Source organism: Sturnus vulgaris, chromosome 6 (assembly GCF_052056855.1).
Source record: "Sturnus vulgaris isolate bStuVul1 chromosome 6, bStuVul1.hap1, whole genome shotgun sequence".
Lineage (NCBI taxonomy): Eukaryota > Metazoa > Chordata > Aves > Passeriformes > Sturnidae > Sturnus > Sturnus vulgaris.
In genome coordinates this window covers 42,571,973-42,590,362 of record NC_142248.1, presented here as the reverse complement: position 1 = coordinate 42,590,362, position 18,390 = coordinate 42,571,973, and the positions used below count along the sequence as shown (strand labels likewise).

Below are 18,390 nucleotides of genomic sequence, written 5' to 3'. Positions count from 1 at the left end.
TTCCTTTCCTAGGCAGAGGGGGTGGAGGGGGCTGTGTGAAAGAGAACAGAGTCTCCAAAGCTATCCAAACGTAGCTCCTTGTGAACAGCTCTAGGAGAGGTTCAGCATGGTGAATAAAGTGCACTTTTTCTCCTTCCCCTCCCTCTCCAGACATAGCGAGTAAACTTCTAGGGCAGTCGATGGATGAGAGTGGACTCCCCCAACTCACGAGTTACGACTGTGAAGTAAACGCTCCCATACAAGGCAACAGAAACCTGCTACAGGGGGAAGAACTGCTCAGAGCTCTGGATCAAGTTAACTGAGCTTTCACAAAACTTGCTCCTTTTTTGGACACTGGTGAATCATCACCTAAAGCAGTCTATTTATATTTTCTATATCTGATTTTAGAAGCCTGGCTACAGTACTGCACTAATTCAGTTAGTTCAGTTTTGATCCCCTTTCTACTTATTTTGACAGTCTTTTTAATATGTTCTTTATGTAACAATAACTCAAACTCTAGTGCATTTTTATAATTCTTTGGTACATACACTTTTAAGTCCATTACATTTAAAACACACTTGCAATAGCAGCTTTGAAATATGCACCTGATTAAAAAAAAATATATTTATTTTTTGGCTGGGGAGTTGGTCACCAAAACTTATCATTAGTAAAATGTCAACACAGGAAAAACTGGCAATACTTCCATCCTGCTTTTCATAGGTAGTTGGAAGACTTGTGCTCTCTTACTCTTTATGTTCAAGTAAGTTTTTTATGTTAATAGTTTTTATAAGAAACAACAATGCTTTGCAGCGGTGCATTGTAGCCACAATCGCACAATATATTTTCTTAAAAAAATACCAGCAGTTCCTCATGCAATATATTCTGCATTTATAAAAATTAGTTTTTAAGAAAAATCTTTCGTTTGCCTATGAAAACATGTTTAAACCTGGATTATGTCATTATTTTAGTCACATTGTAATATAAATTGTTCTTAAATGCTGTCTTATGCTTTTGACTTCAGTGGGTGTGGTTAGTCAAAGGAAAGGCTTTATCTGGAAAGGGCTAGCAGCATTTTCTTTGGATACGTTCTCAATTTAGAGAAAGTTTGATGTTCTTAAAGTAGTCACTTTGCCAGCTTAAAAAAAAAAAAATCCCTGCCTGTAGTTGTTGAAGTTAATGCTAATATTGTGTATGATCTTAAATCTAAATGTTCAGCTTACCCTGTGTGGTATAGGTGATATTTCAAGCAGATTGTAAAACATCTTGCATTGTTAGCAAACTTTTATCTAGTACATCATTGAGTTGCTCAATATTTTGATGTTTTGGTTTTATGCACCTTGTTGCTATTAACATCCATATGTTTTCATGTAGATTTCAATAACTTGAATATATTTAGAAGCCTTTTTATTTAGAAATATATAGTTGTCACAAACAGCTTATTTTCCTATATGTACTGTACAAAACCTTCATTCACTCATTCTTTTTGCTCTTTGTGGTTGGATCTAACACTAACTGTATTGTTTTCTTACATCAATAAACTATATGTGGACCAGGCCCCTTTGGGGAGTGTGTTATCTGAGAGAAATGAGATAATTTATATTTTTGTTAGTGGTTATTGTTCATCCGTGTTCCCTTTTTAACTTAGAGTTGATTGGAAATCACTGCTTCCTTATTTTGATTGTAACATCTCTGTGTTAATTATTTGAGCCTGTTCAGTACTGAAGTCTCCCAGACAGTGTTGTACTACCACTCGCCAAAGACGTTACACTTCTGTAATCACACCAGTGAGCAAACCTGGCAGCGAGGAGGCAGCATTTTTGTTTTACTATAGAGCAGAAAGAATTCATCTTTATGAACAGCTTAAAGGCTTGTCTCTGGAAGCTTTATCAAGGTAACACAGGAAAGCAGGAAAAGGTAAAATTCACAGGAGTGATTGATCTGAGATGGATTTCTATCACCAAACTCCACGATTAAAAAATTAAGCTGGTACTTGATGAAACTAGTTCCACATTTTTGTGCTGTTGACCCAGTGACTTTCCTCATTTTGCTGTCAAAAAACACAATGCTACTGGTAACCCTGTGTTGTGTAAATATGGTCAAGATATTCTGTGCATACTCCAAACTATTTTTAAAAAACTTAATATAAGTAATCAATCGTGGAGTGTCACAGGAGTTACTTTGGTTTTATGTTGTAAAGTTTTTTGTTTCATTGCACTGTTTTGAAATCAATGTCATAGTACATAAGCATAACCTGTTCTCTAAAATTACTGTTTCACTGAAAGGAGCACTTTCCAAACCACCACACTCTCAAACTAAAAGGACACTATTAACAAAAAATAAGGCACTGGCAGCAGAAGATAGTTGCACACTTGTTAAAGTTTTGAGCAGAAATTGCACAGAGAGGTGTAGGTATGTAGGGGCAGTCAGCTGCAGCTGAAGCTTCATGCAGAGAACATTTTCACTAGTGAACATTTAAAATGCATTTTTAAATGGCTAAAAGCAGCAGAGTTCCTCCCTGCCTGCTGTGTCTGGGCTGGCATTCTTTCTATGGCATCTCTCTCTGTCAGCAGTTAGGGGGTTTAAACAGTGAAATTGGGTTAAGCCCCTACTCTAGGGCATCCCTCCTGCTTTAGCTCTGCATGGATTGATGTGGTGTTTCTGTGTGTCTTGCAGGCAGGTGAAAAGTGCAGCTGGGTTCTACTTTTGTACAACCCCACCAAGCATCGAGCTGCCTGGGGTGGGTTATCCCTTTGCACTCCCAAGAGACAGGTCGGAGGTGTCTTGGCTCTCTTGGCCTGTTTTGGAGGAGCCTGACCTGTTTGGATCTGTCAGGTCCTCATTGCACTAAGAGGCAGAATGTTTTCAGACTAAAATCGGTGTTTTTGAGAAGGAAAACTGAAATGACCCATATGATTTATAGTCATGAGCCCACTGGAGTCAGAGAGTACCTTGGGTTGGAAGGGACTTTAAAGATCATCTTGTTCCCATTCCCCTGTCATAGGCAGGACCCATTCCATGAGATCAGGTTGCTCAGAGCCCCACCCACCCTGGCCTTGATCATCTCTGATCTTAGTGACAGCAGCTGTGGATTTAACTGAGCCATGTTTCATATAAAAATCTCAATTCTAACATTTTTTTACTATGCATAATAACATTTACTATGCATAATAATAACATTTTGATTACTGTGATGAACTGCAGTATCTGTATTGGTTTACTGTAGGGGAAAAACAACCTAACAAAACTCCTCCCCAAGTCTCCTGGAGACACTGAACAAGGCACAGAAAAGGAACAGTAATTGCTCTGGCATTGTAAGAGCTTTGCTAAACGCAGATGCCAGTTTGCAAAACCTAGAAGTACATCTTTCAGTTGTTTGGGTTTTTTTCCCCCATTACACTTTTTTTTTTTTTGGGGGGGGGGGGGGTGTTCTCTTTAGACTCCAGGAACACACAGTATGATTCCGGAGCTAATTTGGAGTACAAGCTTCTAGAATAAATAGCTTTCTAAGTGTTTTCTTAGTGATTTTGCATACTTTCTTTGCTGACTTGCTGCCTTTTTAAAATGTTGAGGCACCATATTAGAAATTATGAGGAAATTAATGACTGTGAGGATGATGAGACATTGGCACAAGTTTCCTAAAGTAGCTGTGGATAACCCAGCCCTGGAAGTGTCCAAGGCCAGGTTGGATGGAGCTTGGAGCAACCTGGGATTGGGAAAGGTGTTCCTGCCCATGGTAGGGGGTTGGAACTAGATGGGTTTTAAGGTCCCTTCTCACCCAAATAATTCTGTGATTTATTCTTCGTTGTAAAGAAGAAACTGTGGGTAAATACAGTATTTTCTCCTGTATATAAACATGCTAATTATGTGAAAATGGTAAACTGAGGAGAATTACAAAGTTATGTCCCAAGTTTTCCTGACTACAGCAGTAGTCAAGCCAGGCCTTCTTCAGGGCACAGTACAATTATTGTTTTTACATGCAGATTTTAATTGATGTTTTAATCATCAACAATGATGATTTTGTTAAAGGGTAAAGGATTTTTTAAACTGGTATTTAGAATTACATAATTCCTTCCTTCACCTCTAAGTAGTTAAAATTAAGTACAGCTGTAACTCCCCAGAAATCACTTAAATAGGCTGTGCAGTAATTTATCTTGGGTGTAAAATGCTGAGCAAATGAAGGTAGCCTGGAGTCCAAAGTACCTCTTGGTAATATCCACCTAGTGAGATTGCCTTGGACTTTGGTGATCTTTGAAAACCTTTGGGTGAAGTGGAAACAACTCACCTGAGGATCAAAACTTAATAGTATCTGTATACACACATTAAACTCCCCAAAGTAATTACTGAATTAAAGAATTGCAGATTAGGGCCCAAATGAACCATCTACACATAACACTGATGAGGGTTTTAAAGCTTAGTTTGGATGAAATTATCAGCTCTGCTTTCAATGAAATACAGCCGGTAGATCAGATAATTCTGATGATTACAGGTTAAACTATTGCATATTTAATAGTAATGTTTCATTACTACAAGAGCTGTTTAAAGAGCTAAGCACTGGTGGCTAAAGGCAGGATCTGTTGGCAAGTGTTCTCCCCTGTTCCACAGCTGAGTGAATCTTGGTGCAGTGGGATCTGGGAGCATCCTGCCACTGTCAGCCAGGCTGGACGGGCCCCAGGTCAGCAATCTGTGCCCTTGCACTGCTGTCCTGCTCCTGACCAGGGCACACATCTCACTCAAATGTCACTGCACTTAGGCACGGTACTCACACTGCAAGTGTCCAGCATGAGAAGAAACTCCTCACAGGCCACAGGGATTTTGTAGTTAGTCCATTTCCATAGGAATTCCACACAAGTTGGGTATCCAGCTTTCATTAAAAATACCATGATGACTTAACTCCCTGAAAAGCTCCATTCTGGAGGACTGTGATTTTTAATCCAAATTCTAGAAATGAATTGTCATTTTCCATCTGCTTCCCTGTTTACCTTGAGCAAGTTACCAAAAAGTTAAAGAGTTTGCTGCTGGATTTATACAGTACAGTAGATTTTGTGAATAATAGCAGTATTCTCTCATGAAGAAGTGGTATATTTTAATGGAATTCTTTTTTGGAACCAACGTATTGCAATTGATATTTCTCTTGAAACATTTTGACGTATTTGTGACTGTATTTCTTTTTGATTGTGTAACAGTATAAAATTCAATAAAAGAGAGGGTTTGTTTCTACTTTGTGACATCTGTGATCTTTCTGTCTGTCCCTTTTCCCTACTGTAAAAGGTGGAGATGACTTCAAAGTGAACTAAACCACTGTGCAGAGTAACAAACTCCTTGCAGGCTTGAGACTTTACTGCCTAGTGTCAGAAACTTGGGCATCAAGCAGACATGGTCACTGTCCCCAGAAACATACATTTTATATTAAATATATAATATTTATATATGAGCTGGATCCTATTCACATGTGGTTATCCCACTTGAGTTAAGCAGATCACATGCATGAACAAAAGAGGTCAAACATGCAATTTAACAAGTTGAATATGGGGATGGTGTAGGTTTTCCTGGAGGAAGCCAAAGAGAGAGCAACAGCTCCAGAACTAGAGGGACAAAGAACATTTATGGAGCCTCTTTGATTAATCACAGCAGGAATGCCCTTAGTAACAAAACACAAACTCCACGTTTGAATCCACAATCATGTCTCCAGGTTGGTACACACAAATTACTCGACAAGAACTTGTGACTCCTGCTGTCCTGTTAAATCAATGCCACTTCCCACTGCACAGATTAAAAAGCTTCTGCAACGTTTGTGCTTGTTGGGAAGTCTGAAAGCAGGAGGCATGTGCCAGTAGAGTATGATCCTGTTACTAGCAGTAGGTTTGTACATACCAAAGGTGGAATAAGCTATTTAATAAAATATATTCATGATTTATTTTCATGTTTTCAACTAGAACATGTGTTTTAATGCAATCATATAAGATATTTTTTAAAAGACTTGTCTTGTGCCATATGCATCTGGAAAACCCCATTACTTCTATCTGTGCAGGATAAATGCCTTTTGAATTGCAACTTATAAACTAGGAATTAATAGAGCAAATACGATTTCATCCTTTTGTTTAGCAGTTGAACATGAAGAAGATACAGTAACCAGCACACTCTATCTTACATCATTAATTATCTTTTTTTAGTTTGAAAGTATTGTTCTAAAATGCATTAATGAATAATCTGAAGAAGCACTGAAAACACAGCTGATGAAGAAGAGTAGAGTATTAATTAGTCTAAAAATTGATACTGTATTCAATTTTATATACCACATCAGGGGAATAGTATAGAGAGACCCTGTTAATTGGTTTTATTCTTCTGCAATTTGATTCTTTATATGGTACCCAAACATCCTACAACAGAATGCTTAGGGCACATTCACATGGGCACAACAGCCTCATCCTCACTACATCTTGCATCATGCAGCCACATCTCCCTTAGGAAAAAAAATCATACCATATAGTGTTCCTTCAAACATTATCTCTGAGAAATCAAGCCACTCGTTGCAAGCTGAAAATACAGAAACTAGAAAACACACTCAGAGCTTTAGAAATTCAGCATCACTCCAGAGCCAGGCTCCTCTGCTCCTATTAAATTAAGGGGTGCCTCCTATAACTAAACAAGGCTTGGCTTGAGCTGTATGTAAGGGTGAACTCACTACATGAAGTATCAGTTTTGACTTACCTGTACTTTGAATTCTTAAATTAATTTTAAGGATGGAGTACATTTTACGGGGGGAGTATATTGTATCTGTTTTCCCTAACAGTGTTGGCATTCTGTTCCAAAATCAGTACAATCTGTTGAAGTCAGGGTCATGTATTGGATGAACTGCCCTACATCTCTAAAGATGAATCCAAAGGATCAATGAAAGTGTCTTTTCAGAAAAAGGAAAAAAATGCAAAGTAAACCCTGGCAGCTGCAGCTCTCCTCCTAAACTCTGTACAGTTCACATGCAACAGCTCTGCAAATATCTCTGTCCCTACAGTCAACGACATTGGCAACCAGTGGTGCTCACAGGCAACTGCTGTTCAGCCGATGGCAAATTACTCCCCAATAAAGGCTGCTAAAGGTTGCATTCCAGCAACCTTTTGGGAAATAGAATAAATACAGAAAGATGCTTGCATGGCCGGAGCACTGTGGGGGCTCCTGACATTGTAGGAGCTGACAGCTTGATGCGCCTCGCTGTAAGGAGCGACCTTTGGATCAATGAGTTGATGCTAATGGTGAACGGGAGAACATCACGGTACCGTAGCCAGCAGAATTCAACACGCATTTCGCAGTGCACGATCATTTGAGAAAACAAAAATGTGAATTTTTTACCGGGTCGCTGGGAAAACTCCTGGAGATTTAAAGATCCCAAAGGCAGCACGCAAGGCTCCATCCCAAGCGCATACTTCCCCTCCACGCTGTTTGTCACCCGTTAAGGCTTCCCCAGGCAGGGGGGATGTCGCAGCTGCCGAGCCCGCATCCCGTGGGTGCACAGACCCTCGGCCGCTCTGGTGCCGGGCCCGGGAGCGCTCCCGGAGCAGGTGCCGCTGTCCAGCAGTGCTGCCACAATCCGCAGGCAAGCCCCGACGGCAGCGGTGATCACCGCAAGAGCGCCTTGAAACCCGAGCCCCGTCCCTAAAGCCTCCGGGGCCCCGCCCGAGAGGCTGCGGAGCCTGCCGGGCAGCAGAAGCGGCTCCCCCGGGACACTGGCCGCGCCCGGGCCGAGCAGCGGCCGCCGGCGGTGCCGCGGGTCCGTACTCACCGCGGCGCGGGGCTCTCCGACGCCGTTGCTGGTCCCGGCAGCCGCCTCGGTGGCCGCTCGCCCCTCTCTGTACGTGCGCGAGGGAGCGCGGGCAGGGGAGCCCCCGCCGCCCGCTCCGCGCCGCCGGCGAGGCCGCACCCACCCACCGTACGTGCGGCTCGGCAGCCGCGGCCCCCTCCCAGCCCGCCCCGCTGCCCCGGCGGCCGCCTACGTGTGGCCGTGCATGCGGGGAGCAGGCGGCACGGCACGGTATGACACGGCAGGGCACGCAAGGGCAGGGCACGGCATCCCGCCGCTCGGGGGGGCGGCCGCCGGCTCATCCCTGCCTGCCGCGCCCGCCCAGGCGGGAACGGGGCTCCCGCAGCCGTCCGGGCAGTGGCACAGCCGGGGCAGCAGCGGGGACCGGCGCAGGGGGCCGGCAGTGGCCCTTCACCGCAGCGTGGCGGCGCGGCACGTCCCCACGGCCGCGGGGCGCGGGCGCTCCGCGGGGCCGCCGGGCGCCCTTCCCGCGGGGGAAGCGCTGCTCCCGAGCCCGTCGGGTCACGGCTCCCGAGCTCACTGCCGGGGGCTCCTACGGGGGCTGGGCCGGGGAGTGCGAGGCTCCGCGCCTCGAAAGCGTCCCCGTGATGTCCGGGCTGTGCTACAGCGGCGCCTGTCCGAGCGGACCCGCCGCTGCTCGTCCCGCCCGAACCCACTCATCCCCGCGGGACCAGCCGGGGATGCGCTGCTCGCAGAGGCGTTCTGCCCGCGCACCGGGCTCGCCCTCCACACGGCGGGGCCGAGCGGGACAGCGCCCGGGGCGGGCAGAGCGAGCACCCGTCAGTGCCGGGGCGCCGCCACACGCAGCGGTCCCGGGGCCGGCTCGGGACAGCCCCGCTCCCTCACGGGCAGCACGAGCGGCTCCTCCTGGCGCGCGCCGTGCGCAGGCGCCGCGGGGCTGTTGCGGTGCGGGCGCGCATGCGCGGAGCGGGCGCGGGGCGAGTGAGGGCCCGGCGCGATGAGCGGCGTGCCGGGGCTGAAGGAGGACTGCGAGGAGCTGCTCGGCGCCTTCCAGCAGGCAGACACCGTCCGCTTCGAGCGCTTCGCCCAGCTCTGGCGGGAGCGCCGCTTCCACTGCATCTTCTAGTGAGTGAGGCACGGAGGGAGGGCGGGAATGGCTCCCGGCCGGCCCTCAGGCCCAGCCCCGCTGCCCTCTCGCCAGCTCCGCAAACGCTGCTGGTCAGCTTTCTCCGGGGCAGGGCCAGCCTGAAAAGGATTGCGGGTGAGCCGTGTGTACCCTCAGGCCTGGCTTAGGGAGAGCGGGGGGAGCTCTAAAGGAAGGGGAGCATCGGTCCCTCTGTAATAATGGAAAATAGCTAAATTCATTATATTTTGCGCTTTAGGAATATGTGTGATTTGAGCGCTGACTCCGCAGGGATCTTGATGCAGTCCTCGTGAGATTTAAAAGTTTGATCGGCGGACATTGCATGTTTCGCTGAATCATAGAATATCCTCAGTTGGAAGGAACGCACACGGATCTTGGAGTCCAACTCCTGGGCCTGCACAGGACGCTCCAGGGATCATCCTCTGTGCCTGAGAACCTTGTCCAAACTCTTCTTGAGCTCTGCCAGGTTGAGATTCTTGGGGTCGTCCTCTTCAGGGCCAGTAGTTGGACTCAGTGTTCCTTGTTGGTCCCTCTTGGCTGAGGACATTGAATGAGTCTATCTTTTAAAAACATCTAAAGCTTATTTCTGCATTATAGATTTTTGTAAAGCTTGCGATTTTATACTTCCCTACTTTAACATGCTGGTCTTTTTCTTGATTTCTTTGTTTCCTTTAGCGGTAGAGTAAGAGCTTTGGAGAGGAGTAAGCTCGCAAAGAAGACTCTAGATCTGGCCCAGCAGTACTTCTTGCCCCCCTACTCCTTCCAGATCCGAGTTGGTGCTCTGTACCTTCTGTATGGGCTCTATAATGCCCAGCTTTGCCAGCCAAAACATAAGGTAATTGTTCCTGAAGTTTTATTCTCAGCAGATACTAGGTATAAGGTATGTGGTACACTGCTATCTGTTTTGTCATTATAAATGATATGGGCGTTTTCTCTCGGTTGCTTCAAATAAAAATACTTCATGCCAGATTGGAGCTATTGGAAAAGGCAGGGACAGAGAATGTGTTCATCAGTTGTAGGGTGAACCCTCTTACAGCCTGAGTTACTCTTTAGAATTCCAACAGAGTGGAGACTGACTGAATTATTTCCACTTCCTGAAAACTAGAAAAGGAATTTGTAAATAGGTTGAGGGGCTTCGTGCCTGAATGACACCTTCCTTGCTGCATTTAGGATAGGAGACAAATATCTAAAGGAATTTTAAACTCATTGCAAGGAGAAGTGGTTTTCTTAGGAACTTTGTGATATAAGTTGTGTGCACGTGCAAAGTTGACTCCAAATTCTTTAAATATCAAACTGAATTTGGAGTAGTCTAGTGATTGATGCCTTGATGTCTCATGTTTTGACCTCAGATAAATCAATGACTTTTTATGAAGATTAATTTAGGCAGTTTTAAAGCCACTGCTGGATAGCAGCTGTAAGAGGGTACATGAGTTATCAAGAAAGTTGAGCAGAGAGAAAGTGAAGTGGGCAGAGTGGATGTGGCAGGAGAGAAAGGAAGAAATAAGGGAAAGAGAATATTTCTAAGCATTTCAGTGGCAGCAAAACCTGGTATGAGTATTGTTTCCTAATCACTAATGAAGGGGACTGTCCTAGGTGCAGACGATTTTTCACACACTTCAGAATGTGAAGAATGAATGTTTTCAAATGTCAGAAAAGACTTGTGTTCCATGTCACTGTCAAAAAAAGTATAATAATCTTAAGTGCATAAAATGATTATAATGATAACAAATGTTCTAGTGGGATCCTAGAAGTCAGCTCAGTTAATTTTTATGGTTGAAATACTGGTTTAACAGTATGTAACTCTTTTGTTCCAGATCAGAATTGCACTCAAGGATTGGCCTGAAATCCAGAAATTTCAGCAGGATCTGCTTGACTCTCAGCATTATGATGCAGCCTATATCTTTAGGAAACTGCGACTTGCCAGAGCCTTCCATTTCACAGCAATGCCAAAGCTAGTGAGTTATTACCTTAATGATTTACATTTTTAAATAAAATACCCTCATCTTTCAGTGGCTGACAGTTAACAACACTCGTGGTTAACTCGGCCTTGAGGCCATTGTAAAATGCAATATGTGGCTTTCCTTAGGTAAGTGATGAAGAGCTTAGAGGATGTTTGAATGCTTCTCACCTGAAAATATTTTTTCAGTATCTACTGTTCCTAGTAGATTTGAGGTGTCTTACCAGTTGGGGAGATTAGTCTGCATTAAATTCTTAATTACTAAATAATGATACTGAATTAAATTCTTAACTAGAGAATAAGTTGTGAAAAGTACTGGCTCTGAGCATATGACAGCAAAGCTGTTGTTGGTGAGATGGTTTTATGCCTTTCAGTATCTCCCATCTCCTGATTGGTGGATATGCAGCAGGAATTCTCCAGAGGAGGTGCCATTTAAAGTTTTCTTTTAGGTTACAAACATTGTCTCTTGTTTTAGCTGACCTACAGAAGTAAGAAGAAGATTAAGGAAAATTATTTGAAAGAAGAATTTAAGGACCCGAGTAACAGAGTAAACAGCCTCATCACTAATGATGTATTGGAGGTACAGTAACCTTTAAACTACAGATTAATCAATGGGTTTGTTTCGTTTTAATTTCTCTGTTGTCCAAGAGCTATAACTTCTCTAATCAGCACATTCTTGTCCTTTGTCAGTCTCTTGTGGAATGCAGACTAAGGTAATTTTACCAGACACTCAGAAATGTGCCATTTAGTTTGGAAGAATTGTGGTATCTTTTTCAATACTTAAATATTCTCTAATATTTTGTGGTTTTGCCTCAGTAAGATGTAAAAGTGCAAATGGTTAATTGTCACTTAGGCAAAAATGGAAAACGGGGGGAAGTACGTTTGTTTTGATAGGTCTGCAGGTTGCAGCTGGAGGATTGATACTTGTGGTAATATGAATTTACTTACATGCAAGTTCATAGCCTTCTCACACCTTCATCTCTCTGTTCAAACCTTGTTTTTTTTTAATTGTACGATGGATTTTATAAAAACCTGAGTAATTCAAGCTAGGTAAAGGTTCTTATATCACTCAGTGATAGAACTTTCTTTGCAGGTTTTTTCATTTATTGCTGGCAAATGTGTATCAGTGAGGTTGACTGCAGTGGTACAGAAGTCTGTGAAGTAAAATGTTTCCTCCAAAGAGATGAAAATAAACCACAGTATCAGAATGAACCTTGCTTGGACAGTGGCCCTGAATAACCTTCTTAGTTTAAATAATACAAGATACTCTTTCTTCTTTAGCTTATTTGATGGATCAGTTCTGGTTAGCAGGATTTCTTGGCTCTAAAACTCAAATAATCTAACCAGAATCAGTTTCTAACATTCTTCCTGGTCCAATGGTCTCCTTAGAATGGTCTCTGTACTCCTGGGTTTGTACACTGAGGACTAATATTGCTTTACTGATGGAATCTTTTTTTCCTGAAAGATGCTTTTTTGAAAAATAATTTCAGGAACTGATGAATGTTCACTACCACTATCAGAAAATGAAGTGTGTCATTTCAGCTGACAAATCCCAACCAGACAAGGCCCTGAGCTTGATAAAAGATGACTTTGTGGTTAATCTCAAAGACATAACCTTGGAACATCAGGAATGGCTGCAGAACAGAATGGTAGGTATTGCCAGCCACGATGCTGTGGTGACTTAGCAGGTTGGGTGAACATGTAACAACTGGATTTCTTGGTGTGATTACCTCTGAGCTGGTAAATCTCAGACTGAAGGAGAAGGAATTGTGACGCTGAAGGCGTGGAGTGTGTGAAATCTGAGGCAGGGGTGTGGTATGGAAGAAAGGACTTGTGGGTGATATTGCCTCTGGGATACCACACCTGACTGCTGAGAGGGAAGCCCTGAAGGTCTGACCTCATGAAATACCTCTGTCACACATTCCTGGATCAAACAAGGGCCACAGTGTAAGATTAATGTAGAAAATGGGCATGTTTGTAAATACTTGTCTTTTTTTTTTTTTACAGTTCTTGGATTTTAGCTGTCTTGTATATGACAGATGTTTAAAGAAAAACACTTTTCTTCCCCACAGAAATTACTCCAAAATGCTAAAGAAACTGATAAAAGAGAAAACACAAAGAAAGAAGAAGCTTTGCTAGCATCAGAGGTAAGGAAACTGAACTACTTTGCTGCATGGCACAGCCCAGGCCTGTTCATTTTTTGACTTCAGATCTCAGGCTAAGCAGTGTAGGTCAAAGTTTGATATTGTCAAAATAAATTCCAGGGACGGCTGGTGGGGGTGGTTGCTTGCTTTTGTTTTTAATTCACATTGTTTTCTATTGAGCTGTGAGCATTTACTGCTGCAACAGCTCTTAGATGATCACAATAAAAAGTCTCTCTTAGGTAAGGAAGGAAAAGATCTGCATTTTATCAGCCTTCCAGCTTCCTCCTGGAGTTTCAATTTAAGGCAATATTAATTTTTTACGCAACAATATTGTCTCATGTTGTACGTGTCTGCTTAGTTCAACTTTGAATTTGAGTAAGATGTAAAGTTTCAGATTTGAGTTTTCTCCTCCTGGGCATTGTAACAGTGAAGGCAATGAAAATTATGCTTTGTCTTTTTAGTGAAATTTGAACTTTTTTTTTCCTTGAAGTACCATTTTGGTAGCATTAAAATTATGTAGAACTAATTATAGAGTTACAGCTGTAGTGAGATATTGGTCAAATGGTTGCCTGATGTAATATCTCATTTCAGTACTGCCATAATAAAATGAGAATCTTTTCTGACTGAACTCTCATTTCTTTACAGGGTTCTGAAAGAGCAAATGCCCTGGCCAGAATCAAATACAAGTCTTATTCTGCAGCTGTTGAGGTGGGTATGAAAATTGATAATGGGGATGTGTTTATTTTTCAAGAACAGTTTTAAGTAATAGTTTAAGGTAAATGTTGGGTCAAAAGGAATTAGTAAATACTGCACTCTGTAATGCAGTTTTTGAATGTTCTAGTTTTCCTAACAGAGCAGGGAAACCCAAAGCTCTTATTCTTGTTAGATTTATGGGACAGTGCAGATAAGGCCTGTGCTTGGGGGATTTTCATTTACAGGGTATCTTTTAGTGTTTATGCTCTGTTTAAGTAGATGGAATTTTCAACTTTCTCTGTTTATTAAACAGAGAAACTTTCTCTGTTTATTAAAATCTCATATTGAAAAATGTGTCATTAAATGAAACAGAGCTGTAGATTTTATAACAGTCCAGACTTCTGAATGTACAGTGATGTTTTCTAGGCACTTAGGCAAAGTATTATGGTAAGGAGGCTTTACAGAACAGCAGATTTTGGAAGAGTTTCTTTTGTGTAGGGGGATGCAGCATGGTGTGGGTTGGTAGTAACAGAGAATGGATTGGAAATTACTGAATGTTTCATTATCTGCATGTGAAGTTATATACCCATTAAATCATAGAAGGGCATTGTCCTGTTAAAACTGAAGAACAGCAATTAGTGCAAGTCCTCCCTCTTTTCCTTTCTATCCCTTTTTGACCCTGATGCTTCAACCAAGGTTGATGCTTTGGCTGCTGCTGCTTTGTCAAGCGACCCACAGCAAGACCTGGCTGTAGAAGTTCAGCTTTTTTTGTGTCATTCAGGTTTCCAAATCCAGGAGACATCGTCAAGTGCAGTTAGAAACCTCTGAATCAGGACCCAGTTGTGGGAAGTCCCCAAGTCGAAGTAAAAAATCCAGCAGGAGACCACAGCCAGCAAGGAGAAGAGGTTCTTCAGAAGTTAAAGGTACTTTTCCATTGCATCCATGAACCTGGGGAGATTGCAAAAATTTGTCCATTGCTTTGCTAGCTGGGTTAAATTTTGCTGTTGATCAGTGGGAAACTACTTTTTCTAAGGAAATTCTGATATCCAGCTTTTCATCTGATAGAAGTTGCTCAGCTGTCTAAATTTTTTGTTTACTCTTTATTTGTTATAGGTTAAATGAAACTAAATGGCAAAGTGGTTTTGAATTGTCTTTATTTTTTAATTACCTTAGTTTTGAAGATGGGGATTTAATTTCAGAGTTCCAAACTCTGTCTGGGGACTTGCTTAGCCTCTGCTAGGGAAAACAATGTTACTGAGGAAATGAATCCCTCTTCAGAGATGAGCATTAGGTAGTGTTGCCTTTGCTTGACTTTAAAAGAGTAGATGAAGTGTTGTGAATCAGTAAGGACATTTTGAATTATTGAACTGAGTTGGTGATGAGTTTGCTTTAAATTGGTAGTGTTAATTACTTGTTATTGAAGGTTTCTTAGTGAGCCATATTGAAGGTACTGTGAAAAGTAGGTTTGTTTACAGCATTTGACAGCATCTCAGGACAGCAGCAGTGAACAATCTTCTAACTACTGGATGAGGAATGTAGAAGCAAAAAAAAGCTGACAGTTTTTCCTCAAAATCTGTGTGCAGGTGGAATGCAAGTGGCAGAGGAAACTGTAACTCGGCATATTGGGATGCCAGTAATCACAGAAGAGGACACAGATGAAGGAGGTACAATGATTGGAATTCCAGCAAACCAGTGACTTGTTTTTAAATATCCCTCTGATGTGTTTTCCTAAAAACACAAACTGAAACTAAAAGCTGTATTTTGGATCATGTCTCGCTGCCTTGCAAAAGCTAGATTTGATTTTAGCCTGCATATTGTTGCATGAAAATTGAAACTTTGAAACGCTGTGACAAAATCCCAAGAGTAATTTTTTTTCTACGCATGGATTTCATTGTCGTGTGTTCAGAGTTAAAATTGGTTCAGTTTAAAGAAGTCTCATTCTTCTGTAATACAAGTTTGTCTTGAGGAGTTCCGTTGTGTAGGGGAAAGTGATTTTTTTGGTCAGTCACCCAGTTACAGAAGATGCCTGTTCTAGTAACTCTGGGAACCTTAGGAAAGAACAGCCCTTGCTGCCTCACCTTTGTTGAGGGGAGAGAAAGTTCCTCTCTAGCCTTAGATTCAGCTGGGCAGTGTTTCATGGATTGAGCTCCAGGACAGCAATAGCAGTAACATCCTCTGCTGCTCTGGAAGTTATCTCACATTGTTGGGGAAGGACTCTGGGAGCTGCAGCAGGGGAGTGAATGGCTTTGCTGTCACTCAGGTTGCTGGAAATAATGTAATTTTAATTGGGAAGCAATGGTAAAGCAGATTGTTGAAAGCTTGCAGTGGAGTTGCCTTGCAGAACCATCAATGCTGGATGATACTGAACTGCTCTGCAACTCAGAAGCTTCAGGGTCTGTTCTCAGCTGCTTGAGGAGAACATGGCACAGTATAAAGAATCTTTTGCAGTTAATTTACTAAAAAATTGTATTTAATGGAAGGATATTTAGTACAAGGGATATTTAATACAATTTAATACATTTAAATTTTTAGTGACATTATATATTTATATTTGCTCTTTTTAGAAGCAAAGGAGCATCTCCTAGTACTGAAGTGAGGCTACATTCTCTGATCACTTTTATTTGTAGACAGTGGGAATTAAATTGGTTTTAAATGGTCAGACTGAAGGTGCCATGGAATGTTTAATACTGTATTTTGTTTACTTTCCCTTCACTTGTCCACTTGTGGACAAAAAGTTTCTAAATCAGGAACATTCTCCATTTCTCAGAATATTCTGGTAAATTTTGAAGCATTAAAAATACACATAAGCAGTCTCTTCAGGTATTTTGTGAGTATTCCATTTGTCAAATTCACAGCAAAATCTGAAAGATGTTGCTGAGGAGTAGAAAGCTTTTAAGATGGAGTAAGTTTGAAGTACAATGTGCATCAATGAGATTTCAGTGGATACTTTGAATGATAGTGTGCTGTAGAATCTAGAAAGATTTTTTTAATATTTAAAAAACATGGGGAGGAGGACTGGGAGGGATCTCAAGAGCTCACCTAGTTAATTTCCTGTACTGGATAGAATTTATTCTACTTGAACAATTCCCATGAGGGAATATAGATTTAAAGGCTTGTAAAAAAACCTTTCCTCTTTATTTTCTTTCAGAAGTATCTCTCCCCAAGAGGAGAAGACAGCATTAGAGGATCCAATTGGAAAAGCACTAATATTAATTTTAATGACAAAATGAACATGTCCGAGGTAACAGCAAGTGCTTATTTTGGATACCTTTGAACATAAAAGAAGTTTCTGGGACCAGAACCACAGGGGATGCTGGAATACTGGTAGTGACTGGGATACTTCAGCTGTCTCATGGTGCCTTTATTCACCTGGTGAATGCTTCCTGAGGGAGACTGAAATTGCTGAGTCCTGGCTTGAGATGGAAAGAGGAGGCTCAGAAAATATTTGTCCATGTAAGACATGGGCAAATCCTTTATCTCTTTACATCAGGTTATTGACTGTTGAAAATTAGTGCAATAAATTATTTTTCATGGTTGACTTGCTCCATTTTATGGTGTGTAAACGTCATTGTTTTATCATGGTCTGATCCCGCACATATGGAAATGAACTTGCTGGTAAGCTTTTTGTCGTGCCCTGTCTCCAGCAGATCTGGAGTTACTGTGTATTCAAATGGAGGGATGAAAAGGGTGTTTATTAATTCTGCAGATAACCCTAAGCTGTACAAGGGCAGGACTGGAATTCAAAATGATATTTATAAATTGGAGGGGAGTGAAAGAAGTGGGTGTGGGAATAAACATGGATCTCAGTATTGAGAACAGGCACAGCATGGGGAAATGTTTGCTTGGCAACAGTGCTGCAGAGAAAGCAAACGGTCTAAAACCAGTAGAATTTGTGTCACAGTCTTGGAAGGCTGTAGCCTTAAATATCCCTATCTGACCCCAGCAGTTTAAGAAGAATGTTACTCTCCTTGGAATTTCTGCAGTTGATCATAGCTGTTCTTTTAAGAAAGTCCAAAGGATTTAAGTGTCCTTTTCTACAAGAAGAAATAGAAATTAGAAATTTGAAGGAGTTTGAATACAAAAGGAACCTAAATTGAATTAATTAGTTTGGTAGTATGACCTCAAAGGCCAGAGGAATTGAAGTGCTCTTACCTAGAGGAAAAAACATTTAAATGGAGGTACAAATGGTTTTACTATAAAAGGATTCCATGTTAAAAATGTTGGTTGGCAAGGAGGAATGGGCCAAAATGACAGAGGCTGGACATTGGAAAAGCTGCTGATGAAATGCCAGTGTTGCACTCGACCTTCTTAACAAGAAAGGAGGAAACTTTGTAATAAAGCCAAACCTTACTGCACTGTAAACTGAACAGTCAAATACTCAGTTGAGTAGCCAAAGTCTTGATAGTCTAATCCAAAAGTCATTATTAGCCCAGATCTAATTATTATAGAAAAATAATACTTCTACACACATTAAACATCCCTATAGTGGTAACAACACAGTTGAAGTCATCATACATGCATTTAGTTTTTTTTTTTCTGGTTTATCGTTCACTCTTCCACTGCACTCTGTCCTGAGGTTGGGCTTAGGCTGTGAATGGAACATGCCTGAGATGTGGTCATTTTAAAAGGACTCATCTATGGCTATAAACATTTTGGAGGTATCATTTCTGTAAAGTATGAACAATTTGGTTTTATTTGG

The 18,390-nt window shown here is 42.0% G+C and overlaps 2 protein-coding genes and 1 long non-coding RNA gene across 4 annotated transcripts in view; 2 read left to right on the top strand and 1 right to left on the bottom strand.

The window, feature by feature from the left end:
* Positions 1-1,533, top strand: part of HIF1A (hypoxia inducible factor 1 subunit alpha) — a 30,490-nt gene extending 28,957 nt beyond the window's left edge. For both annotated transcript variants that reach the window (XM_014871372.2, XM_088166340.1), the window contains exon 15: positions 151-1,533. In XM_014871372.2, coding sequence (XP_014726858.1) covers positions 151-302 — 152 coding nt within the window. In that variant the 3' untranslated portion in view covers positions 303-1,533. The remainder of the gene's footprint in view (positions 1-150) is intronic.
* The window catches only part of LOC148223458 (uncharacterized), a 35,200-nt gene extending 27,342 nt beyond the window's left edge, over positions 1-7,858 (bottom strand). Inside the window, exon 1 of the long non-coding RNA XR_015804282.1 lies at positions 7,754-7,858. This is a non-coding gene — a long non-coding RNA (uncharacterized LOC148223458). The remainder of the gene's footprint in view (positions 1-7,753) is intronic.
* Positions 7,859-8,670: 812 nt separating this feature from the next.
* SNAPC1 (small nuclear RNA activating complex polypeptide 1) lies at positions 8,671-17,238 on the top strand. Its single transcript, XM_014871371.2, has 10 exons — positions 8,671-8,878; positions 9,573-9,732; positions 10,712-10,852; positions 11,330-11,434; positions 12,345-12,503; positions 12,927-13,001; positions 13,644-13,706; positions 14,473-14,614; positions 15,275-15,355; positions 16,840-17,238. Exons 1-10 carry the CDS (start codon positions 8,751-8,753, stop codon positions 16,872-16,874), a joined length of 1,089 nt encoding a protein of 362 aa, XP_014726857.2. The 5' UTR covers positions 8,671-8,750; the 3' UTR covers positions 16,875-17,238.
* The last annotated feature ends 1,152 nt before the right edge of the window (positions 17,239-18,390 follow it).

Coding starts and splice junctions, on each gene's coding strand:
- SNAPC1 (XM_014871371.2), top strand. CDS start 8,751: ATGAGCGGCGTGCCGGGGCTGAAGGAGGACTGCGAGGAGCTGCTCGGC. Junction 9,733..10,711: donor TTTGCCAGCCAAAACATAAG/GTAATTGTTCCT, acceptor CTTTTGTTCCAG/ATCAGAATTGCACTCAAGGA. Junction 13,002..13,643: donor AAGCTTTGCTAGCATCAGAG/GTAAGGAAACTG, acceptor ATTTCTTTACAG/GGTTCTGAAAGAGCAAATGC.